We start from the raw sequence: 22976 nt of genomic DNA, 5'->3' as shown, positions 1-22976 counted from the left end.
AAGCTTTCTGAACACAGTCCCCTCAGGGAATCAGATGAAAGCCTGCACACTACCCCTCCACCAAATGCTCATTCCCATTCATTCAATAAATATTTATTGAGCACCTACTATGTGCCAAACATTGTTCTAGGAGCTGAGGAAACAATAGTGAATTATACACAAAAAAGTCATGTACAAGTTTGGAAGCTTCCTAAACCCATCATGTGGAACCTCAGCACCCCACCCCCACCCCAAGTAGGTCCTTGGGCCCCAGGCTAACACCCCCAGGGATCCAGAGAAGACTCTGGGCTGGGACTCAAGAAACCCCAGCCTCAGTTCCATCCTGATTACCTCTGGAACTCTGGATAAATCCTTGTCATTCTCTGGCTCCAGTTGGTCAGTCAGTAAAATGGGGGGGGGGGTCCCTAGTGGATGATGGACCTTGATGGTCCCAAGCTCCTTCACATCTTTAGCCCAGAAAGGATCCTGGGGAGAAGTTGTTTTTATGGAGTCTTGGCATTCTTAGTAATTTAGAATATCGAGGTTCACACATGTCAGTATCATCATTATTACAGATGGAGAAATGGAAGTCCATCAGGGCCAGGGAAGTGACAAAGGACACTCAGGGAGTCCGAGAGGATGCCAAGTAAAGCCCTGGGTCCCCCAACTCTGTGTCCTGAATGTTTGTTTCCTCCTGTACACAGCTTCTCTGTTCCTTGCACTTCCCCTCTCCCTCTGCCTCTTCGAGAATCTCTCAGTTACCCATCAGCACTCCATCCAGGAATTTCTCTCAACCTCTTCTTGACCTTGTTTATATGATTTTGCTCCCTGCTGGGGAAGGGATGACAGTCTGGGACACGTTCTTAAACTCCTTCCTGAGCCAGCTCCCTAGGGACCCTCGCCCCCCAATGGAGGAAGTGGGGCTGCTTGAGAACGGTATAGTTTATTAGCCAAGATGCTGGGCTATAAACCTCTGCTGGCTGAGGGAACTTGTGCCACTCTCCTGGCCCCTCTTTGGGCCTCAGTTTGTCAGTTACTTGGGAAATGGTTGGATTAGCTGCTTCTGGAGATGAAATGCACCCTCATGCTGGAGTTAGCAATAATAATGCTAATACCTGTACGGTAATAAGGGCTGTTTATTGGGTGATTGGCACCATTCTAAGCTCTTAACATAATTCACTATGTTTTTATATTCAAAATTTGCATGCAAGGCTTACAACAACCCAAGAAGGTAAGTGTTCTTTTTCTTTAGTAAATTTATTTATTTATTTACTTATTTTTGGTTTGTGTTGGGTCTTCGTTGCTGCGCAGGGGCTTTCTCTACTTGCGGTGAGCAGGGCTACTCTTCCGTGCGGCGCGCGTTTCTCATTGTGGTGTCTTCTCTTGTGGAGCATGGGCCCTAGAGTGCGCGGGCTTTAGTAATTGTGGCACACGGGCTCAGTAGATGTGGCTCGCAGGGTCTAGAGCGCAGGCTCAGTAGTTGTGGCGCACCGGCTTAGCTGCTCCACGGCTTGTGGGATCTTCCCAGACCAGGGCTTGAAACCCGTATCCCCTGCATTGGCAAGCAGATTCTTAACCACTGCACCACCAGGAAAGTCCCAAGGTGTAAGTGTTCTTATGATTCCCATTTTGTAGATGGGAATACTGATGCCCAGAGAGGTTAAGTCACTCGCCACACACAGCAAGTAAACAGTGGAGCTGGGATCCCAATCCAGGTCTGTATGACTACCTGGACAGTTTCTTACGCCCAGTGAGCGCTCTAAACTGCGGGGGGAAGATGCATTTGGGACTCGTTAGCCCTAATTAGGACTAATTAAGACTCCGCCTTTGGAGAAGCCACCCAGGTATGTGACGTCACGGAGGAGGGCGGTGACGTCAGCCGAAGCGGGCGTGGGGACCCACGCACGCTCCGCGAGCTGCCGTTTAACGGCACCACCCTCTGACAGACTTACTTTCGCCGTATATTTGCATATTCATCGGAACGGACGCCGGAGCGTCCGCGTTGACGTGGTGTCGTCACAGAGCGCCCCTGCAGTTCCCAACGGGGCGTACGCACGTACGTAGGCACGCACAGCGACGAGCGGGCGGGGGAGGAGAGAGAGAGCGGAGGCGCCCCTCCCAGTAAGCAAGGTTGCGCCTGCCCCTTGCAACCGCCAAGATGGTGGTGGGCGCGTTCCCTATGGCGAAGCTGCTATACCTGGGCATCCGGCAGGTCAGCAAGCCGCTTGCCAACCGCATTAAGGAGGCCGCCCGCCGAAGCGAGTTCTTCAAGACCTATATCTGCCTCCCGCCAGCTCAGCGTGAGTCTGACCCCACGTCCCTCCAACCTTCCCATTCTCTAACCCCTTTCAGGTGGTTGCTCAGGGGATGGACTTCTGTTCACGACCAATCACAGCCCGAACCGGCAAAGTCTTGCAGCCAGTAGGGAGGGTCCCTGGGAGAGGGGCATGCGGGTAGCCCAATAGTAAGAAAGGGCATGGGGTTAAGGGCGGGGCAGGGCGACCGCGCTTGAGTTGGGAATACTAGCCAATAGAGGAAAAGAGCGCGTGGAGACTGACGTCTAGACGGACCAATAATGTGGGGAATGGGAGTGATTTGGGCGGGGCATTCCAGGGCTGAGAGGAGCCGGGGTAGACCGGAGCTCTGGTCATTTGACCAAATGGGGTTATTTGCCAGGCCATCCTTGGGAGGGTTCGCTCTGAAGACTCCACCTCGTGCCTCAGTTTCCCTCCCGTCCTGGGAGTTGAGAGGTGCTTATATATCATCCGTTTAGGACCTTGGTTTGCCCCAGTTGTACTCCGGGAAATAGGCCTGGGTAGAGGCGTGGCTCGGGGCGAAGTCTGGGGTCTGGGTGCGTGACCTGGGAATCTGGCTAAAGGAGTAATTTTAACTAGAGTGAACATTTGTCCATCTATTCATTAATCCACTCATACTCCGTATTTGTTCGTCCATTCATTCAGTAGCCAGACCGTGCTGGCTTTTTCTGGGCTGGGAGACACATTTATGACCCACCATTGTCACCCCAGAGTGGTCAGGACGGTGTGAACTCCAGAGCTCAGAAAGACCTCCTGACCCGGGGGCGTGGGGTCGGGAAGGCTGTCTAGACGAGGGCTGCCTGAGCTGAGATCTGAAGGGCATAGTAAACATTAAAAATATGAGCTACTGTCAAAAGACGATCTATGTGCTCTGGGCCTGTGGGAGCACAAAGTATGGAAATTTAACGTAATTTGCTGGGTCAGGGAACCACCAGTAATCCATCTGTTACTTCATTTAGTTCGTGTTTACTGAGCGTCTGCTTTGTACCTGGCCTTGTGCTGGGCAGTGATGGTGAAACAGCAGGAATCAAGCTAGCCCCAGTCCCTGCCCGCAAGGAACTCACAGTCGGGTGGGGACAGACCCATCCTTCAAGGTGACGACCCAGAGTGAGCAGAGCTTGCATGGGGGAGCCCACTGGATGCCTGACCTGACATGGGGTTCAGGGAAGGCTTCCTGGCAGAGGAGACCTCTGGGCTGGGAACTGAAGGGTGAGGAGAGTCTCACCAGACAACACGGGGACAGGGATGACGTTGAGGGAGAGGGAGGAGCATGCGCAAAGGCCAGATAGTCACAGGGACCACACTTTTTTTCCTTATAAGTTTGGATGCTTAAAATTTGCTTTCCAGGGCTTGGAATTCTTGGTCTTCTGGTGTTTGGTCGGTCCTCTGCCAGAGTTGCAAATCTTAGAACGGAGAAGTGTTGGATTGCAGTTACTGAAGTGCTTTCATATAAGCTCTCTCATTTGACCCTCACACTCTTTTTTTGTCAGGGAAGGGAAATGACTTCCCCCAGTTTATAGAAGAGAAAACTGAAGCCTTGAGAGCGGAGGGGAATTGCTGAGGTCACACGTGGAGTTAGTGCCAGAGGCAGGACTTAAATCCTGCCTTCTGGATTCCCAGAGCTGGTTCCTGTTTCCTGCCACTGTCTTTCTCCCAAGTACTGTGATGTGTCTTAGCGTTGTGGTTTAGAAAGTGGCTGCTTGAGTCAGACTGACATGGGTTCCAATCTGGCACACACACACACACACACACCCTGCCCCCTTCTCAGCCAGGTGATTTTGGGCAGGTCACTAACCCCTCTGAGCTTCAGTTTCCTCCTCGGTACAGTGAGTATTATATAATAGTGGCATTTAATGGGCACTCACTTTGTGCCAGGCAGTCTGCTGAGAACTTCACAGCATTAAATCGTCACCAATTATTATGACGTAGGCACTGTTATTACTCCTGTTTTGTGTATATGCTATATGTGCATTTATGCTATAGATAATACTTACCTCATCATGTTGTTGTGAGGAGTAATGGATGTAAAGTGTTAGGTCAGTGCACGGCACTGGGTTGTGGCTATTGTGTAGATGTGATGGATACAACTGAGAAGAAAAAGCAAAAAATTTTGTCTTCAGGGGACCTTGCGTTCTCGGCGTGGGGGGAAGCCAGACAATAAAGAAAACAGTTAAAATGTAAAGTTTATTAGATAGCACTAATTGCTTTGGAGCAAACATCAGGGATGCAGAAGGAGGAGTATCTGGGGGACGGTTGTGAAGTTTAGATAGGATTACCAGGGAGACCTCACTGGAAATATGAGGAGAGGAGGGAGCAAGCAGTGCGGGCATCTGGGGGAGGAGCTTTCTAGCCCGAAGTTTCCACAGGTACGAAGACCCTGAGGTGAGTGTGCTCCTGGCATGTTTGATGAACATCGAGGAAGCCAGTGTGGCTGAACAGTGAGACTGAGTGGAGACTGAGGGCCGAGAAGGTGGTGGGAAGGGGGCAGATCGTGCAGGGCCTGTGGGCCACCACAAATGCTTTGGCTTTACTCTGAGTGGATGGGACTCACTGGAGGGTCTGAGCAGAGGAGGGATGGGATCTGAGTTCGATTTTAATAGGATCCTTTTAGCAATCATAGGGTGAGCGCAGATGCAGGGAAGACATGACTACAGTAGTCCAGGTGGGAGGTGAGTGGGGAGGAGGGGTCAGATCCCGGAGACAATTTTTTCCCCAACTACTTCTTTTTAAAATTTCAAACCCTGAGAAAAGTTGAAAGAAAGAATGGTATGGTCATCAGGTATATGCCCTTCAACACCTAGTTCGTCTCTTATTAGTCTTCAGCAGATTTGCTTTGTCTTCACCACCATATATGTATGTGTGTATGAATGTATACACACAATCTTTTTTTTTTTCTGAACAATTTGAAAATAAGTTTTGGACATGCTTCTCAACTCCTAAATACTTCAGCCTGTATCTTCTAAGAACGAAGGCATTCTATATGACACAGAACCAATGTCACACCTGAGAAATTTAACATTGATAACAATAATATTGATGACAATATTGTTTAATATACTGCTTATATTTAATATATAGCTCATATTTCTGGTCCCCAAAATGTCCTTTTAGCTGTTTATTATTATTATTTTTAACCTAGGGTCAGCTCAAGGATCATGCACTGCATTTGATAATCATGCCTCTTTAGTGTCCTTTAATCTGCAGCAGGCTGGGCAATCTGGCTCACTGCCTGTCTTTGTAAATAAAGTTTTATTGGAACACAGCCCTGCCCATTTGTTGTACATTGTCTGTGGATGCAGAGTTGGGTTTCTATGGCCCACAAATCTAAAATATTTGCTCTGTAGCCCGTAACAGAAAAAGTTTGCTGGCCCTCCTCTATAACAGTATCCTTGTCCTTTCTTGTGACATTGACATTGGAAAGGGTCCAAGCCAGTTGTCCCATAGTGTCCCGCAATCTGGGGTTTTCTGATTGCTTCCTCTGATTTGATTCACGTTGAGCATATTTGGCAGGAACACCACAGAACACCTAAGGACATCACCTCAGGGGGCTCCTGATGTCTGTTTGTTCCGTCATTTGTGGCGGTAACTTGGATCCCTTGGTTAAGGTGGTGACTGCTAAAAGAACCTTTCCTTTTCCCCTTAGTAATGAATAAGCAGTAGATTTGTTTGAAAGGTAGTGGCGGCAGGATTTCCTGTGGATTGGGTGTGACAGGCAGACTGGAGGAGGGGCAGGCTGGACAGAAAGTACCAGGAGCTCAGTGGGGGACAGGTTTGGTTGGAGATGCTTTTCAACGTTGGTATGCCCTGACTTCTCATATTCACACTTTTTATTTTTAATTAATTTACTTATTTAAAATTTTTTATTTTATTTTTGGCTGCGTTGGGTCTTTGTTGCTGTGCGCGGGCTTTCTCTAGTTGGGGTGAGCGGGGGCTACTCTTCGTTGTGGTGCACGGGCTTCTCATTGCGGTGGCTTCTCTTGTTGCGGAGCATGGGCTCTAGGGGCGCGGGCTTCAGTAGTTGTGGCACGTGGGATCAGTAGTTGTGGCTCATGGGCTCTAGAGCGCAGGCTCAGTAGTTGTGTTCCTCCGCAGCATGTGGGATCTTCCTGGACCAGGGCTCGAACCCATGTCCCTTGCATTGGCAGGCAGATTCTTAACCACTGTGCCACCAGGGAAGTCCCTGGCTAAGGTTCTTTTGACATAGTAGGGTAGGCCTAGCTGTTGGTCTCCTCACAATAGGGGCCGGAGAGGTAGGTGTTTCTGCCTGAGAAAGAACAGTAAATGCAAGAAGCATAAATCATCGATGATGCGCTGTGTTGGGGAGACAAAGATCTTTTTCAACAAAGATTTCTGGGGGAGAGAAAATAAAAGAGGTTGGTGATGCCAGGAAGGTTGGGGCCACTCATGCAAAGTGCACCGCGGATGCTGCCCGGGGAACTGTGGGAGGTCTCTGGGCAGTGGGAAAATTCCAGTTGGTTTCCGCTTATTCCTTTGGAGAACACTGGTCCTTTTTCCAGTTTGCTACTCTGGTAGGCAGAATAATGGCCCCCCAAAGATGCCCACATCTTAATCCCAGGAACCTGTTGAATGCATTGCCTTACACAACAAAGGGGACGTTACAGATGTGATTGACTCAGGTATTTGGTGATTGGGAGAGTAGCCTGGATTATGCAGGTGGGCCCAGTGTAATCACAAGGGTCCTTACAGGTGAAAGAGGGCGACAGGAAAGGGACCGATTTGAAGATGCTACCCTGCTGGCCTTGAAGATAGAGAAGGGACCGTGAGCTCAGGAATACAGGCGGCCTCTAGAAGCTGGAAAAGGCAAGGAAACAAATTCTCCCCTAGAGCCTAGAGCCTGCAGAAAGGAACTCTCGCCTGCTGACACCTAGAGTTTAGCCTAGTGAGAACCGTTTTGGACTCCTGACCTCTGGAACTGTAGAGAATAACTGTGTGTTGTTTTAAGCCAGTGCATTTGTGGTCATTTATTACAGAGGCAATAGGAAACTAACACGCCACACAATTCATTCAGGCTGCTGGGATAATTTTTTCAGAAGAGTTTAGCTCTGTGGTCATTCTTACAAGTTTTGGCTTTGGAGTTGGTTTCAGTTTTCTTTTGCTACAAAGCAATCTGACCTACAGTTTAAGGACTTTACACAGTGACCGTTTTATTTTTCTCTCACAGTTTCGTGGCTTGACTGGGCTAGCTGGGCAGTTCCTCTGCCAATCTTGCTTGGTAGTCTCTCAGGGGGTTTCAGTCAGAGGGCGGCTGGGCCTGGAGTCATCAGGAGGCTCTACTGGGATCTTGGAATGGCCAGTTCCTTCTCTCCGTCTCAGTGTTGTCTCAGGACCTCTGTTCTCCACGTGGTCTCGCCTCTCATGGTCACTCAGGGCCCCCAGGAGCTAGATTTCCATGAGGGAAGAAGCAGAAGCTGCAGGCCATTTCATGGCAGGGCCTGGATCCACACAGCGTCACTTCCAGCACACGCTATCGGTCCAAGCAGCTCTGGCACAGACCAGAGTGAGTGTGAGAGGGGACCGCACAGGGTGTGATGCGGACAGTCACCAAAGGCAGTTTGCCACAGAGTAGACACTCTTGGCTTGGCATCTTGGAGCCACTAATGAGCTGTGTGACTTTGGGCAAGCAGCTTGACCTCTCTGAGACTCCAAGTCCATGTTTATCAAATGAGGGTGATGATAGAACTCACCTCCCAGGATTCTTGTGGGGGTCCAAGAGCCAGTGGATATCAAGGCCTGGCCCAGAGCATGTGTATCTGGTCGTTAGTGCTGGCTGTGATAATCTGTTCTTAGCATATGTGGGCATTACTGTCCAGTAATATGTGGGCTGAAAACCCTGCTTCCAGATAACGCTTCCTGCACTCAACTTTCTGCTTTGCCATTTGCTGTGCGTCCCGCACAAGTCACCCCGCCTTTCTGTACCTCGGTTTCCTCCTCTGCACAGTATAGCACTCACCTCATAGGTCTGATGGGAGGATCTGTTGCGTGCGTGAATACCCTCAGCGCAGGCCTGGCATGTTCCAAGTTCAGTGACTTAAAGTGAACTCAGTAACTTAGTGGGGCGGAGTGGTCAAGAACCCGGCCTCTGGAGCTGAGCTGCCTACATGTGAATCCCTCTGCCATTTTCTATGTGGCCCCGGGGCAGTGTTTTTTTTTTTTAATTAATTAATTTATTTTTGGCTGCATTGGGTCTTTGTTGCTGTGTGCAGGCTTTTCTCTAGTTGCGGCGAGCGAGGGCTACTCTTCGTTGTGGTGCACAGGCTTCTCATTGCGGTGGCTTCTGTTGTTGCGGAGCACGGACTCTAGGCGCGCGGGCCTCAGTAGCTGTGGCACGTGGGCTCCAGTAGTTGTGGCTCGCGGGCTGTAGAGCACAGGCTCAGTAGTTGCAGTGGTTGTGGTGCACAGGCTTAGTTGCTCCGCGGCATGTGGGATCTTCCTGGACCAGGGCTCGAACCCGTGTCCCCTGCATTGGCAGGAGGATTCTTAACCACTGCGCCACCAGGGAAGTCCCTTCTGGGGCAAGTTATTTAACTTCTCTGGTTAAATTGTATCTGTAAATTATATCACTATAACTCATATTCCATGAGTTAATATATCCATAAAGCATTAAACAGTGCCTGGCTCTTAAGTGCTGCATAATTGTTTGTTGAATGTATAGAGATGTCAGGCACCATTATTATTTTGATCATCATCGTCATCTTAACACTAAACTTTCTAGTGCATTCCTCCTCTGGTGGCCTGTTGCAACCAAGCAGTCAGTACTTCAGGCCTCTAGGTGGCGTTGGTCCCTCTTCCTCAGTCAGACCTCACAGGCTTGCCCCTAGCAGAAGGGTCTGGGCTCTCCCATGAACATTTCTAACTAGCACGGGGCAATTATTATGTTTGGTCAGAAGCTGGGATTGGAGTAAAGAAAAGTGAGAAAGTCAAACAGAGAGAGGGCAGTGTGGCTGAGTAGAGAGCCTCCTGTGACCTAATGCTTCCTAAAATATTTAAAGCATCCTTTGAAATGAATGGTTGTACCTGCAATGAAGAAAAGGGACTTCTCCCAGAGCAAGGAGAAAGCAAGAGCAAAGAGCCGCGGAGGGGAGGGAGCACTGAAGCCTCCTGATTGTCTGGGGACATTGACAGATTCACATGGCCTCGGGGACAGAGGCTGTGCTTTGGGAAAGTTGGACAGAGGACCGCCTTGTGAACAGCCAGGTCCTGGGGAAGGTACCCCTCAGGGGAAGTGTGAACTAAAACAAATCTCATCCTGCAAAGGCACACAGCCTTACATCTAGGTAGAGCTTGAAAAAGTTTTCCTCTGAGAATTGACTGTCCCTCATGTGGGTTTGAGGCTTAAATTATACTCTTTGAAAGGTCCTGGAAACAGTAGGCTGAGAATGAACCCGGATCTGTGTGCCCCTAAGTACCTGGCCAGGACAAACATAAACCCTCCCGGGAGGAGCCCCACCCTCTGCCTGAGCCTTGGAGAATTCCTTCAAGTAGAGTTCTGGCACGCATGAGCTCATGATAAAAAAATTATGTGCCGTACAGAGAAGCAGGCACCATGATCGAGAGTCAGCAGACACAAAATACGGCAGGTCAAGACCCGCAAACATTGTGGATGTGGGAATGATCAGATATGGATATAAAATAGCTCTGTTTATATATGAAAAGGATAAAATAGGACAGATATAAAAACACGAATGAGTACAATCAAAAATCACCAGGAAGTTGGAAAAAGAGCTAAATAGAACTTCGAGAAGTGACAGATACAACAACTGAAGTTCAGAGCTCAACAGAACTAAAGAAACACCAGACTAAATATAGCTGCTAAGAGGATTGGTGAGCTGAAAGGTAGATGCCCTGAAGGGAAAAATGTGAGCTTTGTGGCCTGCTCCCCTCAGCTGCCCAGGATCCTGATTGGATCCACCTGGGGAAGGAAGGGCTGGACACTTTATTTTTTTATCTATTTTTTTATTTTTTTGGCTATGCCACGCAACATGAAGGATCTTCCCAAACCAGGGATCAAACCCCTGCCCCCTGTGTTGGGAGCATGGAGTCTTAACAACTGGACCGCCAGGGAAGTCAGGGACTTTTTTTTTTTTTTTTTTTTTTTTAATTTATTCGGCTGCGTTGGGTCTTAGTTGTGGCCCGTGGGCTCTTCATTGGGGCGCACGGGCTTCTCTCTAGTTGTGCTTTGCGGGCTCCAGAGTGCACGGGCTTAGTTGTCCCGTGGCATGTGGGATCTTAGTTCCCTGACCAGGAATAGAACCCGTGTCCCCTGCATTGGAAGGCGGATTCTTAACCACTGGACCACCCGGGAAGTCCCCATTTTTATTTTCAGTATTCTCCAGACAGGATCCACGTGTGCATGAGCGCTTGAAAACCACTTCCCTGGAGTCTATTTATAATCTCCAGAGCACCACATCAGTTATGTTACATGACAGCGGGCTGCTGTTGGTGACCTCCAAACAGTTTTATTATGCTCTCCTATTAAGGAAACATTCTGACAATTCTCCCCTAGTATGAATGTATGTGTGTGTGTAATATGAATGTGTATACATAGTTATTTAGGAGTCATGAATAGTACTGGCATATATTACTGTGAATATATTATGTGCATTTAAAAACATTCAAAAATTGGAAGGGATGAAATTAATATTTTATTTTTCGAAATTAATATTTTAATAATAAAATTTTTATTTTATGTATTCATAGCCCTCCAAATATTTTTGCTCTCACTAAAAATATTTTCTTATACAGGCATTGTTAATGCATTTGGAAACTCTCAGTGTAACCATCTTTGAGAGTCGTTTTGACATTCTTTGTGCACAGCTGTCACAGCTGGCAAAGTCCTAACTGAGCTACAGACCAAATGAGAGAAGCATGCCGTCAGCTGAATTTAATCCCCCTGCTCAGGTTTCATTCCCACCCTTTATATGCAGAGGCGTTTGTTGGAATTTTCTCATGCTGGCCTTGTTAAATCTTCAGTCCTTGGTTTCTGAGCAGGACTCTTTAAGAAGCCCCGGTGTGAGGACTTGATTTGCAACCTGAGAATGTCCCCGGGAATCAATTTGCCCAGGCTGCAATGCGCTGAATGGACAGGAGAGGGCGCCCGTGTCAGTCCTTTAGCCTTTAGGTCCAGCGCCTGAGGATGCTGGCACCTGCGGCTGAGGGGCGCTAGAGGGCTTCTCTGTAGTCCATCTGGGTGTGTCTCTGTATGCCTAGTAAAGCTTAATTTCTTCTCCTTCTTTTCCTCCTCTCCTTACTTTCTCCTCTTCCTCTTCTTTCCCTTCTCTTCTCTTTCTTCAAACCAAACATAACCGGAAGTGGATATTTTCTTCCTATGCTCCAGAGAAACACCTTGTTCACCCCTCTTTGTTCACCTGTCCTGGAGACTCCTTGGTCTACCCCAGTGTTCTCCGCCTCCCAGGATGTGCTTCTGTCTCTAGGGTCTTACCGCTTGTTTCTAACTTCTTGGTTCCTCCTTTGTTCCTGCTGCCCTGGCTCTAGCTGACCCCACCTCAGACCCCTAAGCCTCCACATAGCTGGTGATTTCTTCAGAGCCCCCCACTCCCCCTCTTTCCTCAGTGATCTTCCGGCTTCCAGACCCACCTCGGTCCTGCCTTTGATGAGCACACAGCCACAGCAGCTACCTTCTACTGAAGGCCTAGTGTGTGCTGAATTCTGTGCTGCGTGTGTTGCCATTTTTATCTCTTTTCTTTTTAAAATTGAATCAAATTTTTATTTTATTTGGGGGTTTTAGGGGTTTTTTCCTCTGAAGTTTTTCGGGGGGACTTACTAAATTTACAAAAGTAATATATGCTTATCGTGAAAGAAAGAACAAGACACAAATCAGTTTGTGCTCATCTGTGATTAATCGAAAACCCAGCCAATAAATCTTAACCAAATCTTAAGTCTAAGAGATGTTTATTGTTGGTGGAGGAAGGTGGCTTTGTGGTTGTTTGGTGGCTTGGTGATGTTATTAGGGACCTGAGGACTCTTTCTGTCTCTACCATCTTGGTGTTCAGGCAGTAACTCCCCTCAAGGCCTCAAAGAGGCTACTGGAGCTCCGGGCATCGTACCTTTATACTGCACTGTCCAAAGGGAGAAAGTGTGTGTGTGTGCGTGCGCACGCGTTTACATGTGGGACGGGGGTTCTAGGGAAATGAGAGAAAGCTCTTCAAGGAGAAAAATATTCTCCCAGAAGCCCCCAGGGGACTCCCCTCACTGCTAATTGGCCAGAATTTAGTTGCATACCATCCCTTGCTATATGGGAGGGCAGGGTGGTGAATGAATATAGCTTCTAGACTAATGGCAGGAGAGGATGGAGTTAATAAGACAGTACAGAATGATATAAAGTAGTATTAATAGTAATGAGCACTAAGGTTGTTGTAGTCCTTCTGTATATTAATTTATTCTCCCCACACCCCGTGAGGTAGATTGCCATCACTAACATACTTAAACAGATGAAGAAACTCAGCAGAGCTGTTAAGTAACCTGCCTGAGGGCACACAGGTGCTGAGTGGTAGAGCTAGGACCAGATTGTCTAGTTTCAGTTTGCACTCACCGTGCTCAACCCCATTCCCAGTCTCTGCAGGCAGCCATGCTGAATCTCCCGCTAGACAGTTAATTCACGTACAGGCCTTGAATGCACCAACATCCCTGCCAGCCAGGGATTATGATCCCCATTTTGAAAAAGAGGAAGTGGAGGTGCAGAGAGGTTGAGAAGCTTCCCCGAGCTCACACAGCATGTAAGTAGCAGGGCCAGAACTTGAATCCAGGAACACCCGACTCTAGAGCGCACTAAGCTCTTAGCCTCGTTAGCTGCTTCCCTTGTGCCTCTTTTTTTTTTTTTTTTTTAATTTATACTGGATGTTTATTTATTTATTTATTGGAGTATAGTCGCTTTACAATGTTGTGTTTGTTTCTACTCTACAGCAAAGTGAATCAGCTATACGTATACATATATCCCCTCTTTTTTGGATTTCCTTCCCATTTAGGTCACCGCAGAGCATTGAGTAGATAGAGTTCCCTGTGCTATACAGTAGGTTCTCATGAGTTATCTATTTTATACATAATATCAATAGTGTATATATGTCAATTCCCATCTCCCAATTCATCCCACCCCCCTTTCCCCTTTGGTATCCATATGTTTGTTCTCTACATCTGTGTCTCTATTTCCACTTTGCCTCGGAGCAACTAAGCCCATGCGCCACAACTGCTGAGCCTGTGCTCTAGAGCCCACGAGCCACAACTACTGAGCCCACGAGCCACAACTACTGAAGCTCGCACGCCTAGAGCCCATGCTCCTCAACAAGAGAAGCCACTGCAACGAGAAGCCCGCGCACTGCAACGAAGAGTAGCCCCTGTTCACCGCAACTAGAGAAAGCCCACACACAGCAATGAAGACCCAACACAGCCAAAAATAAATAAATAAATTTATTTAAAAAAAGAAAAAAGAAAGTAAATATATTACATGTTAGGTGGTACTAAGGGAAAAATGAAACAGGGAAGAAGAAGGATTAGGTGTAATGGGAGAAGGTATTTGCTCTATTAGAGTGGGTTTAGGAAGCCCTCCCTGAGGAGGTGATTACAGAGACTTGAGTAAAATGAGGAAGTATGGATGTTTGGAGAGTAGTGTTTCAGGCATAAGGTACAGTAAGTGCAAAGGCCCTGAGGCTAGAGCATGCCTGCTGGGTTCCAGGAACAGCGAGGAGGCCTGTGTGGCTGGGGCAGAGGGTGATGGGAAGAGTAGGAGGTCAGAGGTTAGAAAGGAGGCCACCAAAGGTCACTCCCCAGATACCCTCCAGAGGTGTTCTGTGCATAATCAGGTGTACTGTATGCATATGTGTAACTCACATAAAAGGTTGTGTACTGTTCACCTCGTTTTGTGCCCTATTTTTTTCCTCTTTAACTACATAACCTTGAAAATTCATCCCACATTCTTTTTTATAGCACTTGGTACTTAGTGTGGTCGTACCAGGCCCCTGTTGGTGGACATTTAGGTTATTTCTGGGTTATGCTCTCCCAAAGAATGCTGCCTTCAGTATTCCAGTCTATGTGGCACTTGGCAGGCAGCCTTCATGCTGTTGTATGTGAATTCACCCCAACTCCCCGCACTCCTGCAAGGAGAGTTTTAAGGGAATCCTTTCCAGAACTCTAGCTTCACCTGACTTGCCTGAAGAATCTGCTGGGTTTCCTCCCTCCCTCCCTCTGTGCCTCCCTTCTTTCCTTCCTTCCTTCTTTCCCTCCCTTTCCGATGGCTCTGCTCCCAAGAAAAGAAATTATGGGAGAAGTATGAAAAGAAAGGCAAATCGCCTCTCCCTTCTTGGTGATGCATTGCCCCAGGTATAAAAACAACCAGCATAACAAAGGAACAATTTGAAATATTGATGGCAGGAATGCTTTCCCCAGTCCACCTTATTAAGGCACGCATCTGTGGTCTAAATTTACTTTTTATGCTTAATAGTTATATATTAAATTGTGTAATATATGCTGTTTTGATCAGTGATATACTAATAGTAATTGTAAGAGTGACTCAATCTTAGAGAAAAATTTAAGAGCACAAGGAGTGAAAATTTTGATTTTAATTTATAGGCACATTTTTTGTTTCAGAGAAATATAATAGGACGTTCAGAGAAATATAATAGGAGCATAAAAATGTTAGGATAAAATTTTGTAGAGAAAGTAGAATGTAGATTGAACATCAAGAGAGTAAGGAACAATGCAAACACTGTTAAAGAAGAGCTGCTTGGTGTATCTTTAAAATGAACCGTGGTAGGTATAACATTTGTCTGGCTCTTTAGTCCTTTGCATATGCTTAAAAAAGTGATGCAATGGGTTTCTTTTAAAATTCATTATCTGTCATATGCCAAAAGTCAAGTTCTTTGCAATAATTTAAACTTAGGATGAAAAAATGGATATGAAGACTTCAAAGTGTATAAAGAGGGTGCATAGTTTTTCCAAGATTTGTTGAGAGTACACAGAAGCAATAAGATGCTAATTTGGCTCCCACACAAGGGTGTCTCCCTGTAATTATTCCTGAGTATGTGTCTGTGGGTCCTGGGTATGGGTCTGTGGGAGTGTGAGCTGTGGTCTGGGGACACCGTCCAGCTGCCTCCACCTTCTCCCTCCAGCAGCAAGGTCCCCTCCCTCTGCCCATGCACAGGGCTAGTATCGTTGTTGATCTTTGCTAATCTGAGAAGTGGAAATCAATTTCTCATTTTAGTTTTAAATTGCATTTCTTTGTGAACAAAGTTGTATGTCTCTTCATCTGTTTAGGAGTCATTTGAATTTTTCAGTAATCAGTCTGGAGCCTTGGCCCATTTTTCTAGCAAGTTGTTGGGGGTCTTTGTCTAATTAATTTATAGAAGCTCTTTTGATAAGAAAATTAGCAAATTTTTTTTCCAGTATCGTCATTTGACTTTGTTTATTGTGAGATTTGTTTGGGGTTTTTTTGCCATGTAAAAACTTTTCCTTTTTTTTTTTCGTTTAGTCAAATCTATTCATCTTTTCTTTTATGACCTTTAGGTTTTGTGGCATCCTTAGAAAGACTATCCCTTTCTAGATTACAAATGATTTCTCTCACATTTTCTTCTAGTAATTTTATTTTTTTATTTTTTGTTTTTCATCACCTTTATTGAATAGTGAAAGGAAAATTATCTAAGGACTCTGAGGACAAAAGGGCTTCCATCATTGTCGAGGAAACACAGAGATGTTACTATAACATCATTTGTCCATTGACGGTCTCAGCAGAAATCTTGGGGCTCCTTGGCAGCCCAGGTTCTTACAGGCCACTGAGCATCAGATCTTCTGCCACCAGAAACTCAAAGAAAGAATGAGATAATCTTCTAGTAATTTTATAGTCTTATTTGTGTGTGTGTCTCAGTCTTTGATGGATCAGCAATTTATTTGGGGTGTTAGGTGTGAGGTAGGGATCCATCTTCCCCCAGCTGCCCAAAGGCCACTGACCTTATTGACTTAAAAAACTTTACAAGGACAGTAACCGTTCTGCCAAAAAGAGCTGACTCAATACTTGGCAGGGAGAGGAGAAGGGAGATGCATGCAAGGCTGAGAATTCGAAAAAAGTTGAAATGATGAGGGGAGAGAGCTCCCAAAAGACCCTGGAGTATACGGGAGGTCTGCACGACCACAGCAGTCTTTTCCCTTGGAGAGGATGGGGGAGGAGTCCTCACTTGGCTGCAAACTCTGGAGACTCAGTGCTGGGGCTCGGGATCAGGGCTCCCCAGAGAGCATCACAGGAAGGCGTCGCACCACTCTCACAGGCCCCCGAAGCAGTCCCGGGACTGCTTGGCGTTGGCGCCGCACGTGTCCTTCAGCCATTCCCGGAAGAGGTCTTCATCTTTCTTTAGCACCAGAAACTAGCCAAGAACCACATAGGCCTTGTCAAAGCCCCTTTCCTCCAGCTTCTTGCCCAGGACTTTGCCAGTGCTGGCTAGACTTCTCACTGGCTTTTTCCCCATGGGCTCTGCCACGAAATCTCAGTGCTTTTGGGAGGTTGTCATCTTTCAAATATTCTTTTTTTTTTTTTTTAATTAATTAATTAATTAATTAATGGCTGTGTTGGGTCTTCGTTTCTGTGCGAGGTATTTCTCTAGTTGCGGCAAGCGGGGGCCACTCTTCATCGCGGTGCGCGGGCCTCTCACTATCGTGGCCTCTCTTGTTGCGGAGCACAGGCTCCTGACGCGCAGGCTCAGTAATTGTGGCTCACGGGCCCAGTTGCTCCGCGGCATGTGGGATCTTCCCGGACCAGGGCTCGAACCCGTGTCCCCTGCACTGGCAGGCGGATTCTCAACCACTGCACCACCAGGGTAAATATTCTTTTTTTAAAAAATTTTATTTTATTTGGCCATACCACAAAGCGTGCGGGAATCTTAGTTCCCTGACCAAGGATCGAACCTGTGTGCCCTGCCTTGGGAGCGTGGAGTCTTAACCACTGGACCACCAGGGAAGTCCTGGGAAGTTGTCATCTTGTTCAGGCTTATCCACAGCTCCAGTCCCTGTAAGGGCTTCTTCCGCCACCCGACTCTCCCGCCGATACCTCAGCCCACTCGGGATCCATCTTATTTTCTTTCCTAGTTGTCTGTCCAGTTGTCCCAACAGCATTGATTGAATAAAGCGTCTTTTTATCACCAAGCTGATAGGTTTTTATACCTCAGACTTTTCACTTTTGGTCTCATTCTTTCAACGTATCTCCCGTGAGCATCTTCTCTATACCTGTGCTGAGTGCTGGGGACACAGGGGTGAAAGGAACCCTGTCCCTGCCTTGTCTTATTCATCCCTATCTCATCCATGCATCCAACACTCCCCAGAATCTTCTCTGTGCTGGGTCCTGTGCTGAGCAGTGGTGGGGACACAGCCCTGCCCTCATGGGTCTCACAGTTCAGAGGGGAGACAGGCCCTTCTCCAGACCATCCAGAGTGGTCAGTGGGTCAGTGCTGGGCTGGGGAAGCCTGGAGGGGACCTTAGCCAGTCTGTGGGTTTGGGGAGGGCTTTTGGGAGAAGGGGATATAGCAGAGCTCAAGGAGAAGTGAGCCAAAGTGGAAAGATAGAGGCACAGGTAACAGCATGTGCAAGGGTCAAGGTGTGAACGAGGGGAATCAGATGAGGCTGGTGGGGCTGAAATGTAGACGGTGGGGCTGAAAGTGGCAAGAGCAGAGACTGGATGGCCATCCGAGGACAGATCACACAGGGCCATGTTAATACATTTGGACTTGATCCTGAAGGCAGCAGGGACAATATGTCATGGTGACAAAAGAAATCAAGGACAGCAAGGAATTAATTTGCTGTATTATTTTTCAAAGAAAGTTGATTTCTGCTTATAAAAGTAACACCTGGGGGCTTCCCTGGTGGCGCAGTGGTTAAGAATCCGCCTGCCAGTGCAGGGAACACGGGTTCGAGCCCTGGTCCGGGAAGATCCCACATGCTGCGGAGCAACTAAGCCCGTGCGCCACAACTACTGAGCCTGTGCTCTAGAACCCACGAGCCACAACTACTGAGCCCGCGAGCCACAACTACTGAGGCCGCGTGCCACAACTACTGAAGCCCACGCACCTAGAGCCCATGCTCCGCAACAAGAGAAGCCACCGCAATGAGAAGCCCGCGCACCGCAACAAAGAACAGCTCCCGCTCGCCACAACTAAAGGCCGTGCACAGCAACAAAGACCCAATGCAACCAAAAATAAATAATAAATTAATAAATAAATTTTAAAAATTAAAAAAAAAAAAGTAACACCTGTTCAGTGCAGAAGACCTATCTAGCCTCTTTTCTGTGATGTTGGCGTCCTGTTGTATATACACATTCATGGGTACACACTTCTAGGAATTTCCCCCTCAGTGCTCTTTGAAACTCCTGTCTCTCAATATTTGTCAAGAAGGGGTGATGACCTCACTCTGAACTCCTCCCTCAACTCTTTACAAGTGACAGAATTCTAAGCTAATGGTCAGATGCATAAAAGCTCCGGAAGTATATAGCTTCAAACTCAGCTAGATTCAGGAACTCAGACAATTCCTGGAAGGCACAGTCCGAGCCCTGGGCCCTGTGTTTCTCTGTGCGGTCTTCTTTCTCAGGCAGTCTCTCCCTTTGGGGATCAGATGGCCTCAGTAGCTCCGGGTTCACAGCCCACTCACTAAGCAACACCAGAAGAAGGAGAGGGCCTCGTTCCTGAAATTCCGGGAGAAATCCCAGGGCTGAATGCCAGCATCTAAACATGAGGGTAGGATCGGTTTTACCTGAACAACATGGGGGAACATTGAGGGGAGGGCCTTCCTCAAAGGAGAGTCAGGGGAAGTTTCCAGAAAAAGAGAAGTGGCTGCTGGGCAGATACCCACTTCACCAGGGCTTTAGAGGGAGAGAGAGGAGGGGTCTCTGTGTTCCTGAAGAGAGGAGAGGGGGCCTGGGAGCCACCGGGATGTCCTTGGCCTAGATCTTTCCCATCTCCCTGGATTACCAAGGTCACAGCTGAGCAGAGCCCCTTTCTGTACCTCAGTGGAAGGTGTGACCTCACTCTCATCAACTCCAGCTGGGGCCACTGGGGTTTACTCTTGACCTCTGTGCATTGGCCACCAGCCCCAGGCGAGAGGGTCAGACGTGTTTTCAACATGGCGCCCGCCCCCTTGGCTGTTCCTGGAGTCCCCCTGGTTCACCCTCTGCGGCTTCCTGTCAGGTTGGGGAGGAGTTCTGGATGTCCTCAGCTTATCCCCACTCTCAGAGGGACTGGTGCATGCCATCCTAGTCTCTCCTAGGTCAGCTGCCTGCACCCTGGCCCCCCCCAGACACACCCACCCATGGGCGCCTAGGTCTCTTTCCTGCTGGCTCTGTCAGTTGCCTCTCAACCATCTGCTTCCGGCCTCTGGGCCTGCCCTGACTTGCTCCCCTCCAGGCCGCTCCTCCCTCTTCCCTCTGTTCTTGTGGCTTCTGGCTTCTTTCCGCCTGATTGCCATCTTAGTGGGGCTTGAGGGAAGAGCAGAGTATTTCGTCTAAACAGGTTTGACCACAAATCCTGGGTCCAGGATTATTTGTTGAATTTTTTTTTTTTATAAATTTATTTATTTATTTATATTTATTTTTGGCTGTGTTGGGTCTTCGTTTCTGTGCGAGGGCTTTCTCTAGTTGCGACGAGTGGGGGCCACTCCTCATCGCGGTGTGCGGGCCTCTCACTGTCGTGGCCTCTCCCGTTGCTGAGCGCAGGCTCCAGACGCGCAGGCTCAGTCGTTGTGGCTGACGGGCCCAGTTGCTCCGCGGCATGTGGGATCTTCCCAGACCAGGGCTCGAACCCGTGTCCCCTGCATTAGCAGGCAGATTCTCAACCACTGCGCCACCAGGGAAGCCCCATTTGTTGAATTTTTGGAAAAGATTTTAATTATCTGTTTCATTTTTGGTTTTTGTTTTTAAGTTCACATGGTTTAAGGTTCACAAGAGTATGTAGGAGAAATTCTCCTTCTACTTCTGTTGCCCAGGCACCCTGTTCTCCTCCACAGAGGCAACCACTGTTATCTTGAGTATTTTCCAGAAAAAACAAAAAACAACTATGCATTTCCAAGCAGATGCTGATATGCAACGCCCCCCCCCCTTTTTTTTTCCACGAATATAGCAAACAGTATACACTGTGCTGGTCCTCACTGCTTTTCACTGACCATGTTATATGTTATCCTGGAGAGGATTATCTATCAGCACATAAAAAACTTCCCTACTCTCTATTTCAGCTGCAGACAGAATTATTGTAATTTATGAGACCGTAGATAGTCCTGTAGGGTCTTTCCTGGCTTTTTTATTGTTGTCATAAACGGTGCTGCAGGACTAATGTGCCAGGCAAGCCTTTCACACCTGCGTGACTGAAATCTGTCATCCATCCCCAAAAGCAGAATTGCTGACTCAAGGGTGTGCAAAAGATTTCCACTGGCAGCCACGAATGTTCACGAGGGTCCATTTCTTCCCAGTCTTGCCACCTGGAGGCTATTTCTTTTTTTATCTTTTTACTTTTAGCTCAGTGTAGATTTACAGAAAAGTTGTAAAAATGGTACAGAGTTCCTGCAGACCTTTCCGTCAGCTTCCTTCCACGATAGCATCTTATATAAACACAATACAGGGAGCAAACCCAGGGAATGAACATGAGTGCAGCGCTGGTAACGTAACCACGCACGTCATTCTCATTTCACCAGTTCTTCCACCCAAGTCCTTATTCTGTCCCAGGATCTCATCCAGTATCCTGAATTAGTTGTCATGTCTCTGTAGTCTCCTTTAATCTGTGATAGTTTCTCGGTCTGTCTTTGTCTTTCATGACCTTGACCCTTTTGAAGAATACTGGTTAGTTAATTCTGTAGGCTGTCCTTTGATCTGAGTTTGTCTGATGCTTTCTCATGATTGGAAAGAAGTTCCACATTTTTGGCAAACATACCACAGAACCAATGTTGTGTGCTTCTCCGTGCACCACATCAGGGGGTTCATGATATCAGCCTGTCTGATTTCTGGTCATATTGACCTTGGTCACGTGGTCAAGGTGGTGTCTGCTAGGTTTTTCCAGTATAAAGTTAGTATCTTTCCCTTTGCATTTAATCTAATTTTGAAATGGATACAAATACCAAATCATTAGGTTGTACACCTGAAACTAATGTAATACTGTATGTTAATTATACCTCAATAAAACATAAAATGAAATAAATCTCTTGGGGAAGACATTGAGACTATACAGATAGGCTGTTTCTCCTCAAACTTCTGCCCACTAATTTTAGCATCATCTGTGGATCTTATCTGCAACAGTTATTATTGTGGTATTTGTCCAGTGTTGATTTTCTCTTTCCCTCTTTCCTTCTCCATTTATTTTATTTTATTTTATTTATTTATTTTTTAAATTTATTTTATTTATTTTTTATTTTTGGCTGCGTTGGGTCTTTGTTGCGGTGCGCTGGCTTCTCATTGCGGTGGTTTCTCTTGTTAGGGAGCACAGGCTCTAGGCACGTGGGCTCAGTCGTTGTGGCTTGCGGGCTCTAGAGCGCAGGCTCAGTAGTTGTGACATACGGGCTTAGTTGCTCCGCGGCATGTGGGATCTTCCCGGACCAGGGCTCAAACCCGTGTCCCCTGCAGTGGCAGGCGGATTCTTAACCACTGAGCCACCGAGGAAGTCCCCCCTTCTCCATTTATTAATTGGAAATCTACTGTAGGAAGAGCTCTCCCTTCTTCTTGGGGGCTGTTTTTACCAGTCATTCTGCAGTGAGGGAAAAGGGAGTTCACGGAGGATGTGGAGATTGGATCCAGGCCTGGCCTGTCTCCAATCCTGTGGTCTTGGCATTCGCAGGAGGAAAGAGGACCCGCTGGGTATTGCTGGCGGTGACCTCATCTCCCAGGCCTGGAGGAGCACACCCCACTGTATCTTCTGTCAGCTCCCCTGTACCACACCGGGTGAAAGCTTTTCAATTTTGAGATTCAGCAGCCCCAGCCCAGGGCTAATTATAACAACGACAATGGACGCCCTGTATGGAAACCTTCTTGATGGATGTCACACACCCTATGGGTAAGGGTTATTATTAAACCCTTTTTATAAAGGAGGAAACTGAGGCTTGTACAGGGAGCGTCGCTGGGCCTCCAGCCTTGGAACCCCTGAATCCCAGCACTAACTCTTTTTTAAAAAATAAATAAATAAATATATAAATTTATAAATCAATTTATTTATAAATCAATTTATTTATTTATTTATTTATTTATTTTATTTTTGGCTGTGTTGGGTCTTTGTTGCTGCGCGTGGGCCTTCTCTAGTTGCGGTGAGCAGGGGCTACTCTTCGTTGCAGTGCACGGGCTTCTCATTGCGGTGGCTTCTCTTGTTGCGGAGCACGGGCTCTAGGCCCGCGGGCTTCAGTAGTTGTGGCTTGCGGGCTCTAGAGTGCAGGCTCAGTAGTTGTGGTGCACGGGCTTAGTTGCTCTGTGGCATGTGGGATCTTCCCGTACCAGGGCTCGAACCCGTGTCCCCTGCATTGGCAGGCGGATTCTTAACGGCTGCGCCACCAGGGAAGCCCCACCAGCACTAACTCTTAAAACATCAGGTTATCTTGCATGAGGGAGCCAGAGGGAGTATGTCCCACCTTCATCTCAGGCCAGCAGAGGGAGTTGGAGACCCCGTGGCCCTTGAGAGTGCCCTGTTCCTGGAGAGAAGATTTCTCCCCTGT

General features: G+C 47.5%; 1 protein-coding gene, 1 long non-coding RNA gene and 1 pseudogene across 4 annotated transcripts in view; 1 reads left to right on the top strand and 2 right to left on the bottom strand.

The window, feature by feature from the left end:
* Positions 1-1097: 1097 nt before the first annotated feature.
* Positions 1098-2071, bottom strand: LOC309616749. The gene is made up of 2 exons (XR_014237583.1): positions 1932-2071; positions 1098-1531 (listed from the first exon to the last, which is right to left on the bottom strand). It is a non-coding gene; the product is annotated as an uncharacterized lncRNA (long non-coding RNA).
* A 63-nt stretch (positions 2072-2134) lies between these two features.
* The window catches only part of OPA3 (outer mitochondrial membrane lipid metabolism regulator OPA3), a 44537-nt gene continuing 23695 nt past the window's right edge, over positions 2135-22976 (top strand). The window contains exon 1 of one of the 2 annotated variants that reach the window (XM_082367687.1): positions 2135-2279. In XM_082367687.1, the coding sequence (XP_082223813.1) occupies positions 2138-2279 (142 nt within the window). In that variant the 5' untranslated portion in view covers positions 2135-2137. Of the gene's footprint in view, positions 2280-8556; positions 13049-22976 lie in introns of those variants that run through there. The other variant, XM_082367688.1, reaches the window with a different exon arrangement.
* Positions 15677-21946, bottom strand: LOC309616748 (barrier-to-autointegration factor pseudogene; annotated as a pseudogene). Its single transcript has one exon. The product of its transcript is annotated as a barrier-to-autointegration factor pseudogene (transcript).

Source organism: Balaenoptera borealis (assembly GCF_965194805.1).
Source record: "Balaenoptera borealis genome assembly, chromosome: 19".
NCBI lineage: Eukaryota > Metazoa > Chordata > Mammalia > Artiodactyla > Balaenopteridae > Balaenoptera > Balaenoptera borealis.
The sequence above is the reverse complement of the archived record's forward strand: the minus strand, read 5'-3'. Positions and strand labels throughout refer to the sequence as shown.